We start from the raw sequence: 17,974 nt of genomic DNA on the forward strand, positions 1-17,974 counted from the left end.
GATGTTTTAAGTCCTATTTACCAAGAAATATACAAAACTTTTATGTGTATGTATTTTTATATCTTCTTCAATTATGCCGGGGAAAGATCTTTTAAAATATCAAAGTGTTGACTATTAAACCATGTAATGGGTTTAATACCTCCCAAATGTTTGTATGTCAACTCCATAAGATGGCATATCTGACAGAGTTGACAAAAAATTGTTTTCTTTCATTTCACAGCACAGTCGTAGAGTTTTGTGAGTGAGTAGTGCATTTTTTAGTTTTTGATTTAGAAGGATTGACGGCGTTGACATGTTATGGTTGGGACACACCAGATAGTAATATTATTTAGTACATTTATCAAAAAATAAAAGCTTACCAGAGCTTTCATAGCTTTCCCGCATTTTTTTAAACTTGGAAGGGAGACAGGGGACCTTATAGCTAAAATCCAGTTTATGCCTGATTAAATTATGTTTTTGTAGAAATCTGACAGAGTTGACAACGATCTTCGGCACAACTTTGAAGGGCAAAAACCTTTAGAAAAAAGTACATTCTTACACCTATGTTATCAATAAACATGCTTAGTTTTCTTAATGCTTTTAACAACAAAAAAGATAGAAGTTGTGAATCCTTGTCTTAGACAAGGGTGTTTTTCTGGCAGAGTGCAAGTTCAGATGTAAAACAAAAAAAGAAAAGGAAACCAGACCAAAACACTGTATACATTTTATGTAATTCATATATATAAATCCTTTAAGAATAATAATAAAACATAGTGTTGCCTTGGCCAGAGAATTCAAACCTAAGAGAAGACACTCCATCGACATCACCACTAGATGGCGCAGTGGCAGCAATAAGAACACAATCTGAACAAAATATGACAGAGGAGAATGCAAGTGGAAAAGTAGAAATACATAAAACAATACAAATCCACTGTCAAAACTAATCCTATTATACTAACTTAATATTAATGATCATGCATAGTATTGTATCTATTTTTAGGACTTAAAATTGTAAATTAAAATGTCTTAGTTGCGCAGAAATATACACTTATAAAGAGTTGTGTGTGTTCTCATCCATATTACACAAATCAACAATGTAAACATTATGCTTCAGTCAATAGTAGAATTTATTAAAGTAAAATAACAAAACAAAAAGCATCCAACAGCCTCTCTGAACAACATCCTCATCAACCAGAACGGTTCTGAACACAAAATGCAGCCTTTATAAAGTATTTAAACATTAAACACAAGTAGAAAGCAGTTAATTTTGGGATGTGAAATGTCACATGTCACAACCTGTGATCACATTCATAACAACAGAATTATGTACTAACAGGACAGGAAATACAAATGTAACTAGTTTCCTGTCAGCTCCACCAATAAGATCAGACATTCTCAAAACCTTTTAATTTCAAGGACTGTACAAATGGAACCAAATGGACCCCCAAGGATCCATTTGGTTCCATTTGTACACTCTCAGAGCTAGAGACATGTTAAAGGGTCCATTTGGAACCCCCAGAAAGAACCGAGAGGGTCCCTGAGACAGCACAACGTCTGCCTTCCCATTGCTTACTTTAAAAGGAGTAGTTCACCCAAAAAAATGACTTATTTTCTATTAATTACACACCTCATGAAGCCTTGAATTCATGGAGATTTGTTTGTTTTTGTCACATTCCTGAGCCAATAATTTGATGACCAGCAGATTCTCCGGTAGGAGACTCAATGGAGACTCTGTCATCAAATTATTGGCTTAGGAATGCGACCAAAACAAATTATCTCCATGAATTCAAAGCTTCATGGAGTGTGTAATTGATAGAAAATAAGTTTTTCTTTTGGGTGAGCTCCTTCAAAAGGCCACACTAGAGGTCTGCTCCTCCCATTGGTTACTTTAAAGGCCACCGCAGAGGTTGTGCTCTTTTCCATTGGTCAGTTTTAAGACTTGGCCGCTCCCTCTCTGGACAGCCGGTCCGCCTCTTCATTTCCTGTGTACCCAGCATGCCCTGGGATGTGCAACTGGACAGAGGAGAGCAGAGACACTCGTTAAGACAAATTACAATACTCGGTCACTCGCTCACTCTCCTCGCTTCCTCCACTCGCCAGGATGAGCAAACATACATTAATGAATTAAATCCTAACCCGTCCCTCTTTTTGCCCGTACAGTCCCCAGACCCCCCACCCCCCGCAGCAGTCCCGCACGGCACTGCTGCTTTGCCACTGTATACAACAGAGTATGTCTGACTCTGAATTACATCATAGTCCACATATAAATACAATACATTATTTTAAACATAATCTTTGTCACAGTCATTTATAGTAGTCCGTCCACTGCATTGAGGCATGCACGGAGAGAAATGAACTATCAGCTTTTGAGACAGAAGTCACAATCTACTCTTATAAAGGGGAGATTGCTACTTCCGCGGCTGACGCCCACAGCAATTCCATAGCAATTGCACCTCTCGCCTGCTGACGCCATACCCACAGCATTGATTTCGACTAAACACAACAACTACATCGGACCTCTCAACACAAAACCAGCCACAACGTGCACGCTGAATTTACGGGTGGCGTAGGGCACCTCTCATTGCTCACTACATATTTTCCACCTCGCAACATAATTAATTCCACTCACCACATTACGAGCACAACGGAAGGGGAAACAGTTTCGCACCGTTTACCGTGCGCACCACCGAACGCCAACGGCACACGAAGTGAGAGTGCCAACGCCACACGAAGCAGCGGCCATTGAAATCAGCCGTCTTCGCTCGCAAAAGTATGTAAGGGATAATGCATGGGGACGTAGTCATTATTCACATTTAAAGCCCTTCAGGGCGATTAACCACCATTATCCCGCTTATCACACGGCTACTTAATAAATACAATGAAAGTATTCCATAACTATTGGGCTGGGCGGACACGTTTGCCTCGGAAAACAAATGACACAATGAAAAAAAAAAACGCCCCAAAACATATGGGGAGAGATTTGTCTCAAAAGTATTTGTGAATCCAATACCAAGATGCACAAATATTCTTTGATTTTTAAATGTGTTTCCATGATTTACAAATGTATTTTGCAATCTACAAACACAAATTATTTATTTGTGACTTTTGTAAATTTGAATTTGTAATTCTTACAAAAAAATATTATACTTGTGTGTGCATTTATCATAAAATATCATTTGTAAATCATCTATTCTGTGTGTGAATTGTTGGATCTTATTTGTGAGTAGACCAACACATGCATACATTCCTTTTTCCTGTTACATCATTTTGAGACAAACATCACGCTTTTTTAAGAGAATTTTTACAAATGTATTTTCCTATCCACAAACTTACTTGTAACTTGTAAGTTCGCATTTAAATACATGTGCTAAGTTTCACACAGTGTTGGTGAGATTCACTCTCACTTTCTGCAGATCCGTGTGTTGGTGAGATTCATACTTTCTGCAGATCCGTGTGTTGGTGAGATTCATACTTTCTGCAGATCCGTGTGTTGGTGAGATTCATACTTTCTGCAGATCCGTGTGTCGGTGAGATTCATACTTTCTGCAGATCCGTGTGTTGGTGAGATTCATACTTTCTGCAGATCCGTGGTAAAATAAAAAAAAATAAAAAAAATAAAATAAAATAAAATAAAATAAAATAAAATAAAATAAAATAAAATAAAATAAAATAAAATAAAATAAAATAAAATAAAATAAAATAAAATAAAATAAAATAAAATAAAATAAAATAAAATAAAATAAAATAAAATAAAATAAAATAAAATAAAATAAAATAAAATAAAATAAAATAAAATAAATATACTGGGGGGGAAATTGTAACAGAACAAAATCTTCACAGTCTAATGGTAGGTATGATGTCTCCCCGGGATCCAAACTAGTTAAAATAGCAGATCTGCAAGCTAACAGTGTTTGTAGATCTGCTATTTTCATTGCGTGTTCTTTTTCATTAATTGATGGAATTTCTTAGATTTTTTAGTTTTTAGATTTTTGGGTGGGAAATGTTTTGAAATAATATATAATATATTTGAAACGGAAAAAAGGGATCTTTCCTTGTGAACCATATTTTTTTTTACATGACCCACTGTTTGGGAAACAGTGATCTAACCCAGTGGTTCTCAACCCTTTCAGGCCGCGACCCCCCAAAATAATATTTGAACTGGGGACCCCCCACCCTGATAAGCACTTGTTGATGCATTACGTTTAGTTTGACTCTATTGTGAAAATAGCAGATCTTCAAGCTCACAACGCCTCGCAAGGAAGGTGTTGTGAGCTTGTAGATCTGCCATTTTCAAAATGTTTTCTTATATTATTATTATTGTTAGACAATTTGGCCAATGTATGACCATTTTTTATAGTATAGTAACTATAGTTTGTTGATTACTTTTGATGCAGTAATGTTTTTGGTTTTTTTTTGTATTAAAAAGGTCTTAAAGATCCTTAAATTGTCACTTCACTGTCATCTGGGGACCACCCCAAATCATGTGGGGACCCCCCTGGGGGTCCCGGCCCACATGTTGAGAACCACTGATCTAACCAAACTTGACCAGTTTATCAGCTGGGCTGTCCAGTGTCCAACCATCTGACCAGCTAAGTCCAGCTGGTAAGCTGGTCTTTGCTGGTCAGTCCACCCATTTGACCAGCAAAGACCAGCTACCAGCTTGGCTTTGCTGGTCAGTCCAGCCAGCCAGCTGGCTGACCAGCAAAGACCAGCAGAATCCAGCTTAGTGACCAGCTAACCAACTACACTGACAAACCAGCCTGACCAGCTTGTCCAGCCTGGTATGCCATCTAAACCAGCTTAAGCTGGTTTAGATGGCTTGGTTTAGAGTGAAGTGACAATTTAAGGATCTTAGAGACCATTTTAATACCAAAAACAAAACAAAAACATTACTGCATCAAAAGTAATTAACAAACTATAGTTACTATACTATAACAAACATTGGCCAAATTGTCTAACAATAATAACATTTTATACAACTTCCTTGCGAGGCGTTGTGAGCTTGAAGATCTGCTATTTTCACAATAGAGTCAAACTAAACGTAATGCATCAACTCGTACATTCCAAGAAATTCCATCAATTAATTAAAAAGAACACGCAATGAAAATAGCAGATCTACAAGCTTTGCGAGCTTGCAGATCTGCTACTTTAACTAGTTTGGATCCCGGGGAGACATCATACCTACCATTAGACTGTGAAGATTTTCTTCTGTTACAATTGCCCCCCCCAGTATATATACAGTTTATTTTATTTTATTTTATTTTATTTTATTTTACCAACACACAGATCTGCAGAAAGTATGAATCTCACCAACACACGGATCTGCAGAAAGTATGAATCTCACTGACACACGGATCTGCAGAAAGTATGAATCTCACCAACACACGGATCTGCAGAAAGTATGAATCTCACCAACACACGGATCTGCAGAAAGTATGAATCTCACCAACACACAGATCTGCAGAAAGTGAGAGTGAATCTCACCAACACTGTGTGAAACTTAGCACATGTATTTAAATGCGAACTTACAAGTTACAAGTAAGTTTTTGGATAGGAAAATACATATGTAAAAATTCTCTTAAAAAAGCGTGATGTTTGTCTCAAAATGATGTAACAGGAAAAAGGAATGTATGCGTGTGTTGGTCTACTCACAAATAAGATCCAACAATTCACACACAGAATAGAGATTTACAAATGATATTTTATGATAAATGCACACACAAGTATAATATTTTTTTGTAAGAATTACAAATTCAAATTTACAAAAGTCACAAATAAATAATTTATGTTTGTAGATTGCAAAATACATTTGTAAATCATGGAAACACATTTAAAAATCAAAGAATATTTGTGCATCTTGGTATTGGATTCACAAATACTTTTGAGACAAATCTCTCTGATAAAAACACAGTCGCCCCGGGCCAAATCTGGCGGTATTACAGGCAAATCGCCAGTATATACACTGGGGGGCGACTGTGTTTTGGGGCGACTTTTTTTTCATTGGGGCGACTTTTTTTTCATTTCCTCATTTGTTTTCCGAGGCGATTGCATCGTCTATTTCTCACTTCAAATGTTTTCCAAAACATTCTTCAGAGCAACGTTTAGTTGTAAATGACATTGGTTGTTTGTTTACATGCCTGTCATGTTGGATAAAGCATAAAACCAAACAGCGCAGGTTCAATCTCTCTGCATTGCCACAACAACAACAGAAGCACGTCCTTCGCTTCACACCCCCCCCCCCCCCCTCTTGCTTACCTTTCTGTTCGAACCACGCCGTTGCTTTCCACACTCACGCTAATATGTCCGTAATTCACGTGCCATGTACATCCCAAAGACAACCTACGATCTACACCAGACTTTTCAAAGCGCGCGTATGCGTGGTGCGTACAGTGCGTTTCTTCAGATCCAATTGATATCAATGATAGCGGCTACACCAGGCGCGTGGATACGCGAGTCCCGCATACGCAGGCTTTAAAATAGGACTGGATGTAAAAGTGCGTGTGTGCGTATATGCGCGTGTGTGCGAAAAAAAGGCTGGTGTGTTTCCACAGCTTACTGTGTGTGTGTGTGTGTGTAAGCACCGCAGGTTACATCTCCGCACAGACATCCTTCCACTATGATCGTCACCCAGCCAGCAACAACAACAAAACAATCTTATGGCCTACCTTTCCTTGAGGTCAACTGTGAAGAATAACATTGCAAAAATAGTTCCAATCCAGTGCGTAACACACAAACAAAAACACCTAATTTTGAGCCACGACCCCGTGAAGAAAAAGTCCAGGCTTTAATGTGTGTGCGACATGTGTGTGTGTGTGTGTGTGTGTGTGTGTGTGTGTGTGTGTGTGTTGTCACGTGACCACTACTAGCCAACCAACAGCCTGGACTACATTCAGTGTTGCCAGATTGTGCGCGAGAAACAAGCTACCATCCATGTTTATGCACAAACAACAGACAAAGACGGCGACGCGACCGAACGTGTGCGGTGTGCGGGGGAGACGACGTAGGCCTAATAATAGAGCCCCGTGCGCGGCTAGCGGGCCGGCCGCCCGTAGGGCGGACGGACCTCTAGTATATTACAATGTATATAATTGTATTATGCTTTATATCATACAACGCAATAAAGCCAGTGGCTTGCTGCGGACTTTTCAGTTACTTTATCAGCTGAAGCTCTATAATTCAGCATTAAATGTGTGTCTTCACATCGCTTTTTAGTTAAGTGTGTGTGTGTGTTTTCGGGTTTCAAGCATTGTTTGTGTGGCCAGGACCATGTATACCAATTACGTCACGGGAGAAGGGGAGGAGAAAAAGAAAAAAAAACGTGTACACGTGATGCGGAAGTCTGCCACGAGTGACCGAGTGGGAGTGAGCGAGTCGCCGAGATTTTCGGTATTGGAATTAAAAATTTAAAATATGTATTAAAAAATTACAACAAATGTATGTTGCTTTATACTGTAGCAACAAGATCCCCAAAAGGGGTTCCCGTCCTGAAAGGTATAGTTACAAATAGGGGTTCCCGCCCAAAATGGGTTAACCCATTAAAACCGGGAACGCATCTGTGTAACCAATTTAACCATTATTGTATACTTTGGCTATTCAAAAATAGCAGCTCTACAAGCTCGTAGATCTGCTATTTTTGAAAAATCCCGGGCACAAAATACTTTTGAGATGGGGGGGGGGGGATCCGCAACCAAATAGCCTACAAATAATGTTGGGGGTCCTTGATGTGAAAAGATTTTGAGAGCCACTGACCCAGACCACCTGCATCTCAGAGTTCAGTTTGTCCAGTTGGATGAAATCCTCTTTGTTGACGATCTCTCCTCCTGACTTCAACCTCCATCCATTCAGCTTCCAGTTCTTCACCCAGCTGGTCACCCCTGACAACACACACAGCAACAAAATGGACGTCAACATAATGCTGTCTGTTAGCTTCCAGGGACGTTATACGATAGACCCGCCTTACCCGTTTCTGATTGGCTCCCTGGCAGGCATAGTTTCACTGAGGTTAAGTTTAGGTTTAGGCATAGTTGCAAAAAAATGAGCACTGTCAATCGCAGCGACTACTGGCCAATCACAGCGGGTTTTGCCAAGAACTGCGGTGGGATCCATAATAACGCGGTGGGCGTGTAGTTATATATGCCTGAACCTAACCCTAACCTCACAGAAAACATACCTTAACCCAGTGGTTCCCAAACAAGTGAAAATAATAATAATAATAATACTACATTTTATTTATAACGCACTTTACATTCTCACGAATCTCAGAGTGCTACAGATTAAAAGCAAGGCATAAAAACAGCATAGGCAACAAAACAATTACAATAGACCCAACTAGGCTAAACTAAAGGGCCGACATTTAGAAATTTAGAAATTAAAACTCAGTACGAAAAACAAACAAAGTCCATGAAAATAAAAAAAATGCTTTTTTTAAAAGGTAGGTTTTTAGTCCATTTTCAAAAGCATCAGTGGACTGTGGTACTCTCAGGTGGTCTGGGAGGGCATTCCACAGACATGGGGCTGTGTGACAGAAGGCCCGGTCGCCCATGGTGCGGAGGTTGGTGTCAGGGACAACGAGAAGGTTGGTGTTGTTGTTGGAGCGGAGGCTTCGGGTGGTGGGTTTTGGGGTGAGAAGTTCTTTGAGGTAGGGGGGGTGGGGGGGGGGGGCGTTGCCATAAATGCACTGATGGGTGAGAAGGGAAATCTTGTATTCGGTCCTGAAGGAGATGGGGAGCCAGTGAAGTGAGCAGAGGGTGGGTGTGATATGGTCATATTTTCGCACTCTCATCAGGACCCTAGCCTGGGAAGCAAAGCTTTTCGGGTCTATGATCCGGTCGGGAGCGGAAGTAGCCCTACGTCACCAGGCGCGTCATCAGGCGACCGGATCGCAACAATCCGGAAAGACGTCACCCCAAAATAGGTCCGTCCTAATAAAATCCTTGATGCGGCGTAGTTTAGCTTATTTTTTAAATATAAATGTGAGTGTACTTTCCGGAGACTATTTAGTGTCTGTATTATCCGTATTATCCCACGGGGAAATTCTATTCCATTTAAATAGGGATTGGGGAACCAAAACAAAGCGGCACCACAAAACCGGACCGCGACAATCCGGAAAGAGGATTCTTTTTCATTATTTTTTTTCAGTAGGCGTGGCCTAGACCGGATCACACAGGTCTTTAGTAACGCATACCAGGCTTTCCTCCGAGGTGGAAAGACTGGTGACGCGAGGTTATCAGGACCCTAGCAGCGCTGTTTTGGATGTATTGGAGCCTTTGGAGGCTCTTGCTAGAGATCCCGATGAGTAGTGCATTGCAGTAATCCAGCCTGGAGGAGATAAAGGCGTGGATGAGTTTCTCATCATCCGGCATCTTTTCAGTCTTGAAAATAGCCGATCTACAAGCTCACCAACGCGCCGCGATGCGACACGTTGGTGAACCTGGGGGCGAAACACCTGGGAAAGAGAGAGTTTGTGGCCAAATACATATCAATTCGGGGGTCCTTGGCACGAAAAAGTTTGAGAACTTCTGCTATACAAGTTGTGATTGGAGGTGACCATTCATTCAGTATTAATTACCATTGATAGTGAACTTGCTGTCAGTGTAGAGAACCAGCTTGTTGATGTCCATGTCCCTGGCCTGTTCCAGTGCTTTGAGGGCTGCCTGCACACACGCACACACACGTACACGCACACACACACACACACACACACACACACACACACACACACACACACACACACACACACACACACACACACACACACACACACACACACACACACACACACACACACACACACACACACACACACACACACACAGAGAGATACAACGACACAACTATTACACAGTGCTGTAAATAATGTACAGTCAGCTAATCTTGGACAGATACCCACACACCCTTCAGGGGTACAAGTAACAGCGTCTTCGCCATATTTGGCGGCTACCGATAGTATAGAAGAGATTGCACAGAATTGTGCAACTGAAAATGTTTGTCCTAGCGTGCGATTTGTGAAACATTATGAATGGAGCCCCCCCCCTTCACTATCACTGATTCCTAAACAATTACACACTCCATGAAGCCTTGAATTATTTTTTTTTAGTTTTTGTCACATTCCTGAGCCAATCATTTGATGACCGTGGAGTCTCCATGAAGTCAAGGCCTCATGGGGTGTGTGTAATTGATAGAAAATAAGTCTTTTTTTTGGGGTGAACTACTCCTTTAACACAATATGTAAAATGTATGATGTTTCAGTAATAGCGTTCCTGCAGGTGAAGAAATCACCGATTGAGACTTTAACCTTTGCTTTTAATATCCGAGACTATTAAGATTTTATGGAAGATGCTTCTGAACATGTTGCTAGATTGACCACTTCAAATGCTCTAATCTTAAAATAATAGCCGGAAATAGCCGATCTACAAGCTCGCATTGAGAGCTTGTAGATCGGCTATTTTCGCTGCGCAACATGCTTTCATAGAGGACATTCTCCTGGCTTCTATGCAACCGACTGAAAACTTTAATCCATGGCAGTGTTGCCAGATGTACGATAATTATCGTATTTGTACTATAATTGTACCCTCTGTACGATTAATAATTTTAAAAAATCACAAATGTACGATAATTTCGCCATATTCAAAAAGTGTGTGAATTTACTAAATTCCCTGGCTGCTGATTCGGGATCCGGTTTGGCTTTGCAAAATAAGTCAGTAAATCAGTAAATCTGACCCTAGATCTGTACATGGAGGCATTAAAAGCACCGGCCACGTCATTCTAGTCCAGTTTCAGACTTTTATTTGTGTAAGGTCAAGGAAGTTGCCTGCTTCCACACAGCATATATGATGCGTTTTTATCTCGTAGGAGTCTCAAACAATGTTGTTTCTTGAATAAATACGCTATGTTTTTGTGAAATTACATATTTACCTTACATTTATCTTTCTTGGCTGTGTACGATAGTTTTCTTTCAAATACGATAATTTTAAGCCTCCGGTACGATAATTGAAAGTTTCCCATGTGGCAACACTGATCCAGGGACATGCTTGGTGAAGTCCAGTCTCTTCCACTCTCCAGCTCCATTGAAACACTTGTTTGATGTGTGCTTTGAATATTAGGAATAAGACTATCATTTTTGTGCAAATCTTTGAATATGTATATTTTTAAAGCAAACATTTGTAACTCAAATCTTTGCTTCTGGGGGGTCCCTGGAACAACATATTTTGATGGCGATCGGCGGCCAAAAATTTCATTCTGGGTGGTCCTTCACAAGAAAAAGTTTTGAGCACCACTGATATAGCAACAGTAGTTTTTCAGAAAAATTAAGACATTTGTTGAGACATTTGACAGTTACAAATGTTCGCTTTATTAAAAAATATATATATTAAAAGATTTGCACACAGTTTCACGATTTTTCAAAAATAGCAGATCTACAAGCTCATAGTGTGGGACTCGGTGCCACGCTATGAGCTTGTAGATCTGCTATTTTTGAATAGCCAAAGAAATTCTAAATATTCTTATTTTAAATATTATATTATTTGAATATTGACCTGTAACTCTGCTCTCTGGTTGGTTTGTCTTCCAAGGAGTGGCTCTGCAACGTTCCTTTATTAAAAATAAAAAAAGAGCACAGATCAGCATCCATCCAGTGCAGGCACACACTCGTCTCAACAAGAACACAGGGTGTAAAGTAACAAGAGTACATTTACTCAAGTATTGTACTTTAGTACAAGTTTGAGGTACTTTTACTTTCCTCTAGTATTTCCAATGTTCTATACTTTTACTTCTTACTCCACTACTCAAATATTGTACATTTACAAATATTGTACATTTACTCCAGTACAATTATTTGAAAACTTTAGTTACTTGTTACTTTGTAGATTTTGATTATTATTACAAAACATACATTAACCACTTCAACCCTATTCAAACTTTGGCTATTTCAAATTAGCCGATCCACAAGCTCACCTGCTATTTTCAAAAGATGCTTAATACATTTTAGACATGTGATGTAAGAAGTTGTGAAACAGGACATTCTGCATAATGAATACTTTTACTTTTGGTACTTTAAGTACATGATCAACATATACCCATGGAGACTTGAATTCATGGATATTGTTTAGTTTTTGTCGGATTCCTAAGCCAATAATTTGATGACCAGCGGACCGGTAGGCCAGAATGCGACAAAAAAAACCAACAATCTCCATGGGGTGAGTAATCGATAGATTTTTGGGGGGGTGAAATATCCCTTTATTTTTCGTTTCCTACATTTAATTTTTTTTTTTATCATTATTTTAAAAGATTTTCAAAAATGTCAGGTCTCTAGCTAAAAGGTTTGGGAACCACTGCAGTAGAGTATAAATTAGTTTTTTTTTTCTGTTCAGGTGTGTGTGTGTGTGTTCAACTTGTCAACTCACAGAGGATGGTTTGGACCCCAGTACACACCGATGCCCGCCCGCGCGCCTTTCTTTCCGTTGCCCGAACAGCAGCCATCGGTGTACACCACCACCGCGTCACCTATAGAGAGGAACCAGCACGCACGCGCGCACACACACACACACACACACACACACACACACACACACACACACACACACACACACACACACACACACACACACACACACACACACACACACACACACACACACACACACACACACACACACACACACACACACACACACACACACACACGTTTGTGAGGACATCAACATTTCTAGGATGCCATTTTTAACCCCCAACTCTAACGCCTTTTGACTATTCTGTCTAAGCCACTGTTCTATGTAAATGCCAATCTGTGAATGACTCCAGCCATCTGTGTGTGTGTGTGTGTGTGTGTGTGTGTGTGTGTGTGTGTGTGTGTGTGTGTGTGTGTGTGTGTGTGTGTGTACTACTGTACTTGTGTGTCTGTCTGTCTGTCTGTCAATGCATGCTCCACACAGAGATCTGGGAACGCATCTGTGTCATTTTAGATTTTAGCTAAAACCATTTGGCTATTCAAAAATAGCAGATCTACAAGCTTGCAGATCATCTATTTTTGAAAAATTGTGAAATTGTGAATCTTTGAATATATATATTTTTAATGCAAACATTTGTAACTCAAATCTTTGCTTGTCCCTGGAACAACATATTTTGATGGGGATCGGCGGCCAAAAACACAATTTTGGGTGGTCCTCGGCAAGAAAAGGTTTGAGCACCAATATATATATATATATATTTATATATATATATATATATATATATATATATATATACATATACAGCAACAATGTTTTTTCAGAAAAATTAAGACATTTGTTGAGACATTTGACAGCTACAAATGTTTGCTTAAGAAATATATATATTCAAAGATATGCACAAATTCTCACAACTTTTCAAAAATAGCAGATCTACAAGCTCATAGCGTGGCACTATGAGCTTGTATATCTGCTATTTTTTGAAACAAAATGTGAATGCCAGGCTACCACCCACCCACCCACCCATTTTCTCACCCATGTAGGTGAATCCATCGGAGCTTGCTGAGGAGGTTTTAGCCTTCTTGGATGGAGACTCCTCTTCCTCCTGGGTGTGTGAGTGGCTCCTCTTCTTCCCCAGTGGGATGTACTCCAGGGGCTCCGGGCCTCGTCTGGGCAGAAGGCTGTCCGCTGTCGCCGTCTCATAACTACTAGCAGCTTCTGCAGTGTGCAAACACATTGGGCTTCATGAGACAGGGTGTGTGTACTGCCGTGGTTCGCAAATGTTTTAATTTTACTCATTCAATACGGGACGATCTACAAGCTCACAATGCGTCGTGATGCGACGCATCGTGAGCTTGTAGATCTGCTATTTTCAAATGATTTTCATGCATTTGACAACTTGTGAAATGGGACATTCTACACAAGTAAGACGCGCGAACGCGGGAAGCGAACGCAGCTCGAAAATATTGTGTATTTACGGACTTGTAATCCGTGTTATTTCACCGTGATGGGGAGAGAACATTGACAGAGTGTGTGTGTGTGTGTGTGTGTGTGTGTGTCAGGCTGTTGTGCATTGTAATCAGAGCATTGTCTAAATTCTTGCACTCTGGCGCACTCGGGTGGCTGCTTACAGGCAGTGCACGCATGTGAGTCACATGGGTGCATGCAGCCAATGAGAGCGTGAACACAGAGAGACACACACACTTTTTTTTTTCTTTTTTCAAAAACCGTATATATACGGTTTTGGCACTCAACGTTAGTATGGCCAAAACCGTATATATACGGTTTTGGCACCCAATGTGTTAAGTACATTTTGATACCATTACTTTTGTACTTTTACTCAAGTCAATTTTTAATACAGGACTTTTACTTGTGACAGAGTACTTCTACATTGCAGTATTGATTGAAATTTGAGTGCTTTTTCCACCACTGCTGTTGAATGTAATGCCACCTACCAGTGACGATGGATGGAGCGTCTGATGGCTTGACTCCTCTGACAAAGGACCAGGCGTCTTTCTCGGACCCAAACTTCTTGTAACTGGCATATGGAAACTTGTCCACTTGGCTCTTGCATTCGTCCCTACAATAGATCACAGGGGGGGGGGGCAGCAGACTTGAGGGGGGTGGTCTACGTGTTTGAACATCAGGTCTACATATCCACTAGCTCCAATCGGAACCTCTCCCTCCGCTGTATAGCTCCGAGATGAGGTTCCTCGTTTGTCGGTGCCGTTTGGGTGAAAAATGTCCGCACATTTTCCACTTTACATGTTTCTTACCCCTTTCTGCACATCGTATCCAAAAAGTAAAGGTTTTCTGAAATGCTCTCAGATGTTTGAAATTTTAACGTACAATAAAATCTATCCAACGAGTTGAAAAAAGTGTTTAAATAGCTTCTCTCCTCAGCCGGTTCCACAATATTATTCAACATTTGACCAGTAGGGGAATCAGTAATGTTATCTCTACGGGCGCAACTCTTGCGCAATGTCTTAAAAACATGTAACCGGCTGAGGAGAGAGGCGAATTAAACTCTTTTTTCAACTCGTTGGATAGATTTTATGGTACGTTAAAATTTCAAACATCTGAGAGCATTTCAGAAAAGCTTAACTTTTTGGATACGATGTGCAGAAAGGGGTAAGAAACATGTAAAGTGGAAAATGTGCGGAAAATGTTCACCCAAACGGCACCGGGCCACGTAGGACCTCATCTCGGAGCTACATAGCGGAGGGAGAGGTTCTAAATGGGGCTACATATCCACCATCATTTTAGGGATGCACCAATTAATCAGTCAAACATTGCTACCAGCAAATATTGGCAAAATGCAAGTGGTCGACGTTTATCTGTCATTTCATGAATAATATCCTCATCCTGCCTGAATTTGTTTTCATTTACCAGCTCAGTGGCCTTGTGGTTAACCCATTCAATCCGGGAAAGCATCCGTGTCGTTTTTAGATTTCTTTGGCTATTCAAAAATAGCAGCGGCATAGTGCGGCACCCAGTGCCTCACTATGAGCTTGTAGATCTGCTATTTTTGAAAAATCTTGTTCCAGGGACCCCCCCAGAAGCAAAGATTTGAGATACAAATGTTTGCTAGAGTATTTCTACATGGCAGTATTGATACTTTTACTTACGTAAAAAAATGTTAGAACTTTTTCCACCACTGCTAAATGGGTCCATTTGGTTCCATCTGTACACACTCAGAGTTATGCGATGGAAATGTAATCATAGCCGCGGGAAGACCTTTTAGGTTAGGGGTGCGGTATGCGCACCTCATGCACGCGTGCAGCGCGCGTGCATGAGGACCCCCGTGCGCACGGGTTTGTTTTTTTTCCCAGTTTTTGGTTTCTTTATTTCGGTTTTAGGGTTAGGATTAGGGTTAGGTTAGAGTTATGTTATTTAATTCTTATTTTTGCCTGATTTTACCGATTTATTATCAAAAAATATATATATTTTTTGATGGGGGGGGCGGTAGGGGGTGCGGTACCTGGGGGGAGGGGGGCGGCCGCACCCCCAGCACCCCTACTTCCCGCGGTACTGAATGTAATGTAATATCACAGCCATTCTAGGGCTGTAACTGTCCTTCCTCACCATGTGTTGTAGACTCCTGGCTTGAATCCTTTCCTCACGGCGTAGAAGTACTTCACCATGTCTTCTGGGGAGCAGCACAGCGTTCTGCGTACCGTTCTGTACAACCCCGTCAGTCTGAGCATCGGACACTTCTAATACAGCTCTGCTGTCATCGTGGTGGACCTACAGGAACAATAACACTAATATTAATACAGCTCTGATATCATTGTGATGGACCTACAGGAACAATACGACTAATATTAATACAGCTCTGATATCATCGTGGTGGACCTACAGGAACAATACGACTAATATTAATACAGCTCTGATATCATCGTGGTGGACCTACAGGAACAATACGACTAATATTAATACAGCTCTGATATCATTGTGATGGACCTACAGGAACAATAACACTAATATTAATACAGCTCTGATATCATCGTGGTGGACCTACAGGAACAATAACACTAATATTAATACAGCTCTGATATCATTGTGATGGACCTACAGGACAAATAACGCCAATATTAATACAGCTCTGATGTCATCGTGGTGGACCTACAGGAACAATAACACTAATATTAATACAGCTCTGATGTCATCGTGGTGGACCTACAGGAACAATAACACTAATATTAATACAGCTCTGATGTCATTGTGATGGACCTACAGGAACAATAACACTAATATTAATACAGCTCTGATGTCATTGTGATGGACCTACAGGAACAATAACACTAATATTAATACAGCTCTGATATCATCGTGGTGGACCTACAGGAACAATAACGCCAATATTAATACGATAATCAAACTAATTGATTATTATATTAAATTGTTATATTATATTTTTTATCAAATAATAAATTCAAAAATAGTAGATCTACAAGCTCATAACGTGTCACACCTGGACATGTTGTCTGCTCATAGTTTGGCTTTTTTTTAAAAAAAATCAATTTCTGTGACAGTTGTACAACCAAGTATAAGATAGGGCTTAAAAGATTAACCACTTGCTTAATTTAGTCATAACAAAATCTGTTATATTAAAAATATCTCAATTTGTTGACATATTTTTTATTTAATTCAATTAATCGATTAATCAAAAAACAAATCAATACAATAACCTCTAAGAAACGAATTGACAGTTGCAGCACTAATCATTGCAACTTACCTCGGCTTAAAGGAACAATACAATAAAACAAAGCAGTGTTTAGTTGTTGTTTACAACTATACAACTGTTAGCTTCAGCTTCATATTTTGCAGCATTCACATCTGATTTGTGTCTTGTTCTCCTGCAAAGATGCACCTTCTATCACTAAAGAATGCAACAAACACTGTAGAGAACCAGACATCAATGTTATTATAGTCTATGTTCTAACATTTATCCAGGTTAAACGTGATGAGATCTGACCATAGAGTTATAGATCTGACCATAGAGTTATGGATCTGACATCCATGCGACTGAAAAGTCATGCACAACACAATATTATGCTTCCGGGTCCCTGCCCTGGATGTGAAGAAGGAATGGCCACATGCGTCACGTTCTAAACGTAGACCAGAGTAGGACACTCAGGACCAGTGGTGGAAAAAGTACTAACATTTTTTACTTAAGTACAAGTATCAATACTGCAATGTAAAAGTACTCTGTTACAAGTAAAAGTCAGGAATTTCACTCACAACGCGTCGCATCGCGACACGTTGTGAGCTTGTAGATCGTCTATTTTCAAATAGCCAGGTATAAATAAGTACAGTACTTGAGTAAATGTACTTACACCACTGCTCAGGACACGCTTATGATTTGAATTATTACTACATTAAACTGTCAGATAATCGGTTTAAAAAGGTTAAACAAGACCTATTACAGTTGTTTTATGAGAGCTGTTGTTTTTCTGTTTACGTTTATCGAGGTTGTTATCCAAAAGAGCACAGAGTATGTTTATTTTTTCCCCTTCTTTTTTTAATCATCAATGCCCCATGCCTCCCCC

The 17,974-nt window shown here is 40.0% G+C and overlaps 1 protein-coding gene across 1 annotated transcript; it reads right to left on the reverse strand.

Moving 5' to 3' along the window:
* Positions 1–1,088: 1,088 nt before the first annotated feature.
* On the reverse strand, positions 1,089–17,455 carry rnaseh1 (ribonuclease H1). The gene is made up of 9 exons (XM_080453812.1): positions 17,161–17,455; positions 16,008–16,169; positions 14,378–14,502; positions 13,458–13,640; positions 12,381–12,480; positions 11,514–11,568; positions 9,548–9,632; positions 7,729–7,853; positions 1,089–1,992 (listed from the first exon to the last, which is right to left on the reverse strand). The coding sequence occupies exons 2-9, from the start codon at positions 16,127–16,129 to the stop codon at positions 1,912–1,914; spliced, it is 876 nt and encodes a 291-aa protein (XP_080309938.1). The 5' UTR covers positions 16,130–16,169; positions 17,161–17,455; the 3' UTR covers positions 1,089–1,911.
* Between the last annotated feature and the right edge of the window lie 519 nt (positions 17,456–17,974).

Source organism: Gymnoscopelus braueri (assembly GCF_963280865.1).
Source record: "Gymnoscopelus braueri genome assembly, chromosome: 16".
NCBI classification, from domain to species: Eukaryota; Metazoa; Chordata; class Actinopteri; order Myctophiformes; family Myctophidae; genus Gymnoscopelus; species Gymnoscopelus braueri.

Excerpts from the sequence above, each read along its gene's own strand:
- rnaseh1 (XM_080453812.1), bottom strand. The coding sequence starts at position 16,129 with ATGCTCAGACTGACGGGGTTGTACAGAACGGTACGCAGAACGCTGTGC. Across the intron at positions 12,481-13,457 it reads CGATGGATTCACCTACATGG|GTGACGCGGTGGTGGTGTAC; the intron begins GTGAGAAAATGG and ends TCCTCTCTATAG. Across the intron at positions 1,993-7,728 it reads CTGAGATGCAGGTGGTCTGG|TTGCACATCCCAGGGCATGC; the intron begins GTCAGTGGCTCT and ends TCCTCTGTCCAG.